At 34.1% G+C, this 10,611-nt stretch overlaps 1 protein-coding gene across 1 annotated transcript in view; it reads right to left on the bottom strand.

Annotated features, from left to right (window-relative positions):
• Window positions 1-9,785: 9,785 nt before the first annotated feature.
• The window catches only part of LOC127833931 (IgGFc-binding protein-like), a 7,543-nt gene continuing 6,717 nt past the window's right edge, over window positions 9,786-10,611 (bottom strand). Inside the window, exons 8-9 of the mRNA XM_052359448.1 lie at window positions 10,293-10,436; window positions 9,786-10,155 (exon numbers count right to left, since the gene is read on the bottom strand). Of these exons, the coding sequence (XP_052215408.1) occupies window positions 10,320-10,436 (117 nt within the window). The 3' untranslated portion in view covers window positions 9,786-10,155; window positions 10,293-10,319. The remainder of the gene's footprint in view (window positions 10,156-10,292; window positions 10,437-10,611) is intronic.

Genomic DNA, 10,611 nt, shown 5'->3' with positions numbered 1-10,611 from the left:
GAACACTCATAATTTAATTAAAGAAATTATTTATAATAAATATTATGTCTCCAATAGGTCAAATGGTGGGGGACCTAGTAAATGTTTTCCAATTTGTATTTGTCCTGCATATATGTATAAATGATATCAAACAACTGAGCAAAAGTGATGAGCATAATAAGACAATGCAGACCCGTACGCAGGGGGAGGGGCCCATAGGGCCCGCCCCCACCCCCAGCTGATTGTCAAGTTAGGATTTTTTAAATAATGGACCTACTGCAATTTTTCTCTCATGAAAGGACCAACAGTACACTTCCCCTCAATTCAAAAGAGATGTGTTTTTAACTTTTAACTCTTAAAACTTTTTTAACTCTTAAAAACTTTTTTAACTCTTAAAAACTTTTTATTGTCATTGATAAACAAGGGGATTAGCGCTATTATACTCGCTAGTGGTGATAAGCCCTTAGGCAATGTTTTCTTATGGCCTTGTACAAAATCCCCTATCAGTCAATTCCCTCTTGTGATCCTGAATGCTTCGTCTATCGATGGTTGATGTAACACTTTTTTGATTGGCCAAGGAAAGAGAAGTAGCGAATTGAAGCAAACGATACAGGAGGTCGTAGTCCTGAATATTGCTGACGTTAATTATTTGTGGAAAACAAATAATGTTGGACGCAATTAGATGGGTGATATGGACAATTATTAATTACTTTGAACCGGCACGTTTCTTTGTCAAAGTCCAAGGCCCATAACTTTGCCAAAAAAATCAAAGGACCGGAACAAATATCATACTTACTTCGAAAGTCTTATAGGTAGACTCGCACACTAAATATCAGGTCAATATCTTAAAGCATTATTAAAAAAAGTCTTGATAATGAAATGCCGGACAGACGGTCAGACAGTCCAACTGCCATATGCCACCCTACTGGGGGCATAATAATAAACATAATATCTGAAAGAGTTGCGAAACAACCCTCAGGATTGGAAAACGGTTATTATAGTGAAGCATTTAATTCTAAGGCCTATTTTAATACTTCGCCAAATATCAATGGCCCGGAACGAATTTCACACTTTATCTTTCGGTCATGTAGGTAGACTTGCGTACCAAAAAATCAGATCAATATCTTATATAGTTCCGTATAAAAAAAAACTACGGAAAACGGTTATTTTAGAAAAAATTTCAAGGTCCAATCTTATTTCACAGTTCTTGACAATTTTGATGGTTTATCTGTGTTGATGGTGGTGAAAGTAAAACTGTTAGTAGATGACAAACATTTTATTAGGTATTTATTTTGAAACTTTAGAGAAGGCTTGAATTCAAAGAGAAAATAGTATTATGCTTATATGTCAGATCTACTTTATGATACATTTCTTTATAAAAGTTTTTTATTTTCAAAGTTTGATTTTCTTCTTTATCAAATGTCATACATTTCTGAAAATGCTGTTCACACCAATATTTAAAGCTTTAGACTTCAGAAAGCTACTGATTTACTTTTTATAAATTTTTACTACAAAATAAGTTTTGTTAAGCATTAAAATTCACTTTCAAAAGTGCAAAATTAAAAACAAAATAGGGAGGGAAGACCCCTCCCACACGGGAAGACCCCTCCCGCACCCTCCTTGGTTGGCCCCCCCAGTCAAAAATTCATGCGTACGGCCCTGCATTGTGTCGCTCACATGACCCTTGCCGCTGTGTCGAAAGTCATGATACAGTCAAATTATGGGAGTCTGGATGGTAACTTTAACTAGCATTGATTTATAAATTATTTGACAGAAGTGATAAGCGTAATGATAAAGAGTTTTGCACAATACAGCCAGTTCCTAAGGTCAGAAGGTAGTGGTCACCTATCAAGGTCAAATGTATTTTTTTAACATCAGTACAGACTTTTTATTGAGAATCTTTGCCACGGATTTTGAAATAACATGGCGGAATTGATTTGCATGATTGCCCATCGTGTTTTATGCCGGATAAAAGTGAAGGTAACAATTCAAAATGAAATCTCCACAAAAGAAATTAACCCATTTTTTTCTGTAATTTGGATGGCTTTTCAAATAAAAGATAAACATATTGCGATGATTTGTATTGTGTGCAACAGAATGGTTAAAACGACAATAATTGCAGGTGAAATATAATAAATTAATTAACACTTAAACTAAATCGAAACATGATTGATTTTCCAGTAAATAAGTAGAAGTTATAAGCTTAATGAAATTGAATGATTCACACGAAATCAGACTCCTTGGCCCAAGGGTTAAGGTCACAATCAAAGTAAAATTCCAAAACAAAACATCAACTCCTTCGAAGACGATGTTGCTACCGCATGAACAAGGTACCTATGTCCACGGGCAAAATTCAAGGCCAAGTGAAGTTTATAAATAAGCTTTAAGCGCATTGCCATTTTTTCAGTCCAAAGTCTTAAGTAAGTCATAAGTAAAATATAAGAAACTAATTACTTTTGCAATAGCATAACTTGTCCAGCATGGACTTTAAAAAGCATCGTAAAAAGTGACTTGCATTGTTTGACAAAATGTTAATTGGACAAAGGTATGTCAAAGCAAAAGTAGAGATCTGAGGTAAAAACCAAGCTTTAAGCACATGGATACAAACTAACTTATTATATTGTTTTTTTAGCCAAAAAGTACCGAGTTCAGAAACCATTTACTTGTAATTTTTATCTAATATGTTCTTTAAATAATCTTAAAATAAAATTATAGATAATAGAACAAATGTGCTGGAATGAAATATTCCCCATGCATTGTGTTATGAGATTGAAATAAACAATTTCATTGGTGTAAATAAATGATTATTATTAAATGTATTGCTGATCCATATTCGCTATTTTTACAACGATTACTTCCATGGGATTGTTTCAAGCTGAACAAAAACTAGTTGACCGGCCGGACTACCAACTTTTGATATTGAGTTGCCCGAGCCAAAATCTATTCGCCCGCGGCAATTGGGCAACCACTAATTTTTATCACTGGAGCAGAACTAGGATTTGTAGATAACTTATAAGAAGGTACAGGCCTTCTGAGGTTGAGTGGAATCAAGTCCCTATAGGTCGAAATCAAGGTCGCATTTCAAGCTCAACAGTTAAATAAGAGAAATCGATTGAGACTGTCCAATCGTAACCTAAAGTACACTTGATGGGTGTTTTTCCGATGAAGGCACTCTTTTGTTTGACATAATGGTTCGTGACCTTTTTACTTCTTACTGTCCGTAAAATGTCCAGTCACAACTCAAGTCCGTTTAAGATGTGACATTTTCATTTTTTACACACCTCAACTCCGTATGAATAATTTCAATTAACACACATTGCCTTGTGCATGAAACTTCAACTATGTGTCAGTACATTTTCTGAAGTGGAGGGATCTGCTTAAATCTGTCTTAGCTCGATTGTGCATAAATCCAGACCCAGGTTTATAGGAGACGCTTTATTTTCGTGGGAAGTGCAAGTGTGTTTCGAAGCTTAGGTCCTTCCGCACCTGAGGCTACGTTATTTGAACGGGGTGCGTCACCATTGCTTTTAAATCTTATTAACTTTCCAAACCTACGAAAAGTTGTGGAAGACCATTTTGAATTAAAGCTGCAAATTCCAGCTAGGTAGGTTTTACAATCAAGTAAAAACACCGCCAATCAAGCTCAAATGCGCCGGGAGCGGAATTCAGCCCTGTTTGGTACGTTGAAAATAGCACGCACCAGACGGTCCGCGCTGGATATTCGACCCTGGCTCGATATTCGGTAAATAATAGGCAATATCAGCCTGGGTTTTCGACCCTGACCCGATACTTGCTAAACTTTAAATATGCAATATCCTGCTGGATATTTGTTCAAGATCCGATATTCGCTTAAGCTCGAATACCCAGCTGAGTATTTTCCTCAGGCTCGATGTTCGAATACACAGTTCTCAGTTGGGTGTTTGACTCTTGCTCGATATTCACAAATCTTAGAATACGAGCTGGGTATTCATCCATGACTCGATATATTCGCTCAAAATTGAATACATATCTCGGTATTCGTCCTTGGTTCGATATTCGCTAACGTTTGAATACCCAATACTAAGCTAGGTATTCGTGTATGGCTTGATATTAGCTTACGTTCGAATACCCTTTAACCAGCTTTTAACTTAATACTAACTGGTTGAATATTCGCTACAATTCGAATGCCCTGTTCACATGTGTTCAACATTGGCTCGATAAGCACAATTATTCCAATGCCAAATGCCCAGCTGTTTTTTCCTCTGTTCGACCATCGAAATAGTTCGAATATCAAAGTTTCAGGAAATTCGACCCTGGTTCAATATTCGATACAGTAATAAATCATTCTTACTGGGTATTCAACCCTGACTCGATATTCGCTTAAGTTGAATACTCACTTGCCATCTGTGTAGTCGACTTTGACTCGATATTGACAATATATCGTAAACATAATTTCCATGTATGAATATCCACCCGGGCAATTGTTGAAATACCCAATTCCCACTTTGGTATTCGACCATGGTTCGATAGCAATTGATCTAATATCCTTTACTTGAAATTCGCAACAGTTCGAATACCCAGTACCCATCTGTTTCTACGCCCATGGCTCGATATTTGCTGCAGTTCAAATACCCATAACCAGCTAGGCATTTAAATTTGGCTCAATATTTTATTTCCAATACCCATTACCAACCGCACTTCATAGACCTTTCAAGAGAACCTATTTACAATCCCAAGCTGCACGAAAGTGTATACAAGGGGCACGTAATACAGTGTGCTGGTTAGTCGTGAAGGAATGGAAAATCCTATCAATTTTGAAATAAATGTACACATACAATATTAAGAAATATATTTACAAGTCCACAAATACCAATGGTTTGACTGCTCGCCGGAGAAAGTCATGTTTTACGAACATCTCTTGTTTATTTATCTCTCGCGTGAAACAATTGATCATAGTGACACAAACTGCATGCCTGATAAACCCTATATTGAAGTATTATATTTCATATCTTGTATAACAAAAATTAGTATTTTGTCTCTTTTTCTCTTCACTATGCTTGTGTTTTTAGTCCCCTACCGGTGAAACCGAAAAGGGACTTATGGTTTGCGCTCTGTGTGTCTGTCAGTCTGTCAGTCTCTCACGCTTTTCTGGATCCTGCGATAACTTTATAAGTTTTTCATATTTTTCATGAAACTTGTAACATGGACAGATGGCAATATGGAGAGTATGCGCGTCATTTCATTGTGTTCCTACGTCAAGAATTCTGGTTGCTATGGCAACAAATAGACTAGAAATATTGCTGAAAATGGTGGATCCTGCGATAACTTTATAAGTACTTCATATGTTTTCACGAAACTTGAAACATGGGCAGATGGCAATATGGAGATAACGCTCGTCATTTCATTTTGTTTCGTACCTCAAGAATTCTGGTTGCTATGGCAACAAATAGACTAGAAATATTGCTGAAAATGGTGGATCCTGCGATAACTTAAAAGTTCTTCATATTTTTTAATTAAACTTGAAACATGGGTGGATGGCAATATGGAAAGGTAGGGGACTTTTATTGTTTTGCAATAGTCTTGTTATCATTGTCAGTAAAACTAACCAACTTAACGACACAATCTGACGTGCGCTTTTTTGTCGTATCCGACTTGTTATAGTTGTCGTTTTCAAAGGTTGAGTCAGTGACTTCGTTATATTTTCAATTAAAACTTTATCTTCGGAAATAATGATTAACAATAGCCATTCGAGTATAATTTTCAATTTATTAAAACAAATTAGTAAGAAAAAAAACAAATTATTACATGTATTCGAACTCGGACAGGTTGTTCAATATCCGATTTGCAGACCTATGTGTATGAAAAAAAGAGAAGCGTTTCTACCTTCAAGTGACACTGTCAACAGCTGTTTTTCGAAATGGCGTGTGAAATATTTGATATTTGCCATACTAAGAGCTACTTTTGATTCATGTTTGAATAAAAATATAAACCAAAATGAACTTACATTTGAAGTACACGTACAATAACCAGTAACGTTCATCAAATAGTCCGAGCTTTAAAACTCACCGTTTTATCGGCGTCGGTGTAATACTTCGGTTAATGAAGCAACACTATATCAAGGTTTCTGCTATTGGTATTGACTTTAAACAGTACATATGTTTTCGATGCAATTGTGTTGGGTAACTGACAATGTTCTTTTACTCTGACCTGCAATTTGCAGAAATCTGGTACTAGTATCTTTTGAGATTAGTAATTTCAGATGGACGTTTGCGTGCCCATAATCTTTTATCCACATAAGCTATTTTAAATGACTTTACATATGTGTTCATGGTCTTGATAAACATCGCTGGCCAAGACCTATAACTGTGTCCAGCCGTTTAGCAGAATAATGTTCCTTTTGTGATAAGAAATGGCAGGGTAAGGTTTGCCTGTAAGATGAATTTTGGCTAAGGTTTGCGTTAAGATTACTTTTGGTTAAGGTTTGCGTGCAATCATATTTTTCTGTAATTACATCACATATTTCATTAAATCTTCATATCTATTCGGGATATTCATTTAGGAAACACCGACCAATGTCCATACTTCAGCTGATGCCCTTAACTCTATATCTACATGGCATTTAACTAAAACAAATTTTATATAATTATTGAAAATCTTTATTAAGGTTCATGGGGGGGGGGGGGGGGATAAAATTCATTAAAACTTCGCTTTGGTTTTTCTTCATTGAATGTGGTACAATATGGTCAAACTATATATCATTTTAAAGCTAAAGACGGATAGAATAACATAAACACATTTTTGACAGTCAATATTTGTGTGCTTTATTCATATTTTGGTTTAAAACCAATATATTTTTACACTAATTTACAAAATCTCAATCTAAAGTTAGGAAGGGTATGCACTACCTTAAGTTGAATAAATACAAAGCTATATACATATACAAGGTCAAGTTAGCAACATTTCACAGAAAATTATTTTCATAAAACAACAAATGAGTTTTTATTCAACTGCCTTTTTTGGATAAATATCCTAAACAAAGTTCTAAAAATAACTAAAACGTAACTATTTTTTAAAAATCCAGGTACGGTGGATAAATTCTATTTCAAAGGCTTAACAATTGTGTTATTTACCTCTCAACAAAATTGCAAATTTTAAACCATCTCAAATTGAAATAGATTGCAGACGACATATAAAATTGTAAAGGAATATAAAGAAATTGGCAAAACGATTGATTTTATATTTCTAGTCCTTCTACCCATTTTAAAAGCGTGGCCATCGCTGTGATCCGTAGAAAAACGTGCAAAACAAATCGGTCGAAACCACGTGCAGTGGTGAGAAAAACGGGTATGTGTATACACATACCTGAGAAAACACAATACTTATTTTGACAGTTGGATGGCAACTAGTAAAACAACTTTTAACATTAAATAGCAAGAGATCGCACTAAATAATAGAAATGACCACGTAGAGATATCATCACTTACCTTATTACAAATATTATCCAGCTGAAAATTATCCCCCACACGTCTTTTTTAGTTTATTTGTATTGTTTTTCTGGAGCCGAAGTGCATCTCACAGAATATCCATCCAACTTCCGTTGTTTTCACTTTCGTTATTAAAAACTCCGTTTAAAAGAATTATTTCTACTTTTAGATTGTTAGAGCGATGTATTATTATATATTATCTATAGAATAGTATACCGTGATGAATTGTACAGAGTTACGTATCGATCTTTCTATCAGTCTGTAAGCGTACTATTTTATACGCAATAATATATGTCGTGTGATTCGACAACGATTGTAAACATTGGTGAAATGCTTCTTACATAGTTATTCTTTTGAGTGTTTATGAGGTCTGATCGTGCAGTTTGCAAACATCAACGGAAAGATTACAATCCAATGCATTTGTCATCGTCAACCGTTTGGAATGTCAATTAGGCGATGAGTGAGTTTTTAGCATGTTTCTTTCTATTTTATTAATTTAAAAATGGCTGCCCCCATGGTGATGAAATGACATGTGTTCGAGTTTTGATATTTCTAGATATGTAAACTTTTTTTACTATTTAAGCGTAACTTGCCCTCGTCAATGTCGATATTATTCACTAGTTATATAATTTTCCGCCAAAATACTTGGAATAAACATGATTCAGACTTTTGAAAATAATGTTTATTTTAGTGTTAAAATCGCTTTGTATTTTGATTGATTTTGTGGATGTTATGAAACGTTGATGTACAAAATTGGTAGCAGTTTGAAGGAAAAACATCCTTTAAAGCATATATGTATACATTTTCAATGTGGCACTCTTCCTTTAGTCAAATTTGAGTTTAATGCTAGGGGTCCCACATTTTTCAAAATGAAGCCTCTACATGAACCTTAAGATACCAAAACCTTTTACTGTGATCAGCATGTAAGCAGAATTAGTCCGCTTGTATGTTTTATGTTTAAGTGTAAGATAAAATTCATAAAATGGTTTGCATTTTAATGATACAGATATTCCATTTCAATTTTATTTATGTCTTCCGGATCATCATTCGTAGTCACTAAAAGCTTTAAACGGATCCAGATCTTGTTAATTGAATTTAACACATAGCTATAGCATTGATCTGTATATATTGCTACATTATATAAATGGAAGAGGTGCTACAAATAAACCATGAAGTATCATCATTTATTCAATGAAGCACTTTCATTTTTCGGCGTAGTTGTCTTTATTTGTTTTTACATAGATTTCTTAACACAATTTTATTCAGTCAAAAAATATAATTGCGCAAAGTGTCATGTTTTAATGTAATTTCAAACTTACCAAAATATGTTGATGTATTATAACATATAATATAAAACATTAAACTGTTGGATATTAAAATGTAATGGTCGTTTAAAAAGCATTTTAATTAAACTTAAACCCATGCTATACACTAATATTCTAGTATTGGACATATTTCTTAACGATTTTAATGATTTAATCTTATTTTCAGAATGATATTTCATTCACAGGAACAAGAAACACATTTTATTTAGCCTTTAAAAACGACAATGTGAACGTAATTTCAATGGTACAATTCATGGTTTGGGAAGTAAGTGACTACGTCAGTGTTTTATCTGCGCGTCACATCTGTCTAGCGCTAGATTTTTTTATCGTTTCTCGTAAAAATGATAAATTATTAATGATAATTGTGTGCTTTTTTTCAAACAAATAGTCAAAACGATATTAGCACATTTTATTGAGATTATATTTGTTTCTATCAAAGTGAACACACTGTATTGGACGGTATTACTGTTTTCCAACTCACGAATTAATCCAAGCTAGCGAGTAACAAAACTTTCTTTAAATTGAGTGTGATGACAGAGGCTTTGTGCATACAGTTTTATTTATGTGTGTTGCGTAAGTATGTGTTGTGTCTCGCGGTGGGGGGGGGGGTGGGGGGGTAATCACGTGGCAAACAAGATAATGACATTCGTGCCGAGACAGGTATAATTCGCCGTTTTATTCCCTTATTACTAATATTATTTATAAATTCCGCTCACTTCCAGCCCTTTAAACAAGAAAGTGATTGGCGTTTTTTTTATTAATGTTCGTTCTTTATCTCTTCCTTACTCGATGCGAAATTCCTTAGCGGGAGACAAAATTATAGCTCGCACTAAGAAAATTCGATGCGATTAATTTATTTAAATGTCGGTCCGTTGTCTTCGTTTTCTATAATCGGGCACGGCAAATGGTGCTACTATACTTGATAGATTGGTTTAAAAAAACAGAACACATTTAACGCCTGTTTATGAATAAATTTATTTGACATTATCACTATGTACAAAACAAAATCACGTTCTAGTTATTTAATACATGTTTTTAGAACCCAATTGAAGCTAATAAAGTGTGAATGAGAAAATATGATAAAACTAAACACATCATGCATTAAAACCCAATTAAAGCCAATCAAGTGTGAATGAGAAAATAAAATAAAATAAAACAAATCATGCATTAGAACCCAATTAAAGCCAATCAAGTGTGAATGAGAAAATAAAATAAAATCAAACAGATCATGCATTAGAACCCAATAAAAGCCAATCAAGTGTAAGTGAGAAAATAAAATAAAACTAAACAGATCATGCGTTAGAACCAAATTAAAGCCAATCAAGTGTGAATTAGAATATAAAATAAAACCAAACGCATCATGCAGTTTGTTTTCCGCGTGTGGTAACCTGAAAAATAAGTTTTTATTAAAGAGCATGTTATAACAAATATTGTAATTGAAATTCACGCACTTTATCACTAATATGTATTCGAAAACAATCGAGAACTTAGCATTTTATTTGTTTTTGCCAACGTTTTATATTACATTTAAAATTATATCCACGCCCTGCATTTAACCAATGATTGAAGCCCCATGATTGTGACTCATCGTGCAGTTGGTGTTACAGAAGTCTTCACTGCAGCATGACTTGCATCTTGGTACGGAACGATGGTGGTCGATCGCACTACACTGGAACACATTCAAATACCCATTTACATTTCATGTATTAAGCGGGCATTTATGTATTTATTCTTTTTACTCATGACATGTTTATTTATTTTATTGTTGAACGTGATAAACCGGATATGTTTGAAGTTGGTTTATTATTAAAATAATCACAATTTGAAAGACAAAAACAACCAAC

The sequence above is a fragment of the Dreissena polymorpha genome, chromosome 6 (genome assembly GCF_020536995.1).
Source record: "Dreissena polymorpha isolate Duluth1 chromosome 6, UMN_Dpol_1.0, whole genome shotgun sequence".
NCBI lineage: Eukaryota > Metazoa > Mollusca > Bivalvia > Myida > Dreissenidae > Dreissena > Dreissena polymorpha.
The sequence above is the reverse complement of the archived record's forward strand: the minus strand, read 5'-3'. Positions and strand labels throughout refer to the sequence as shown.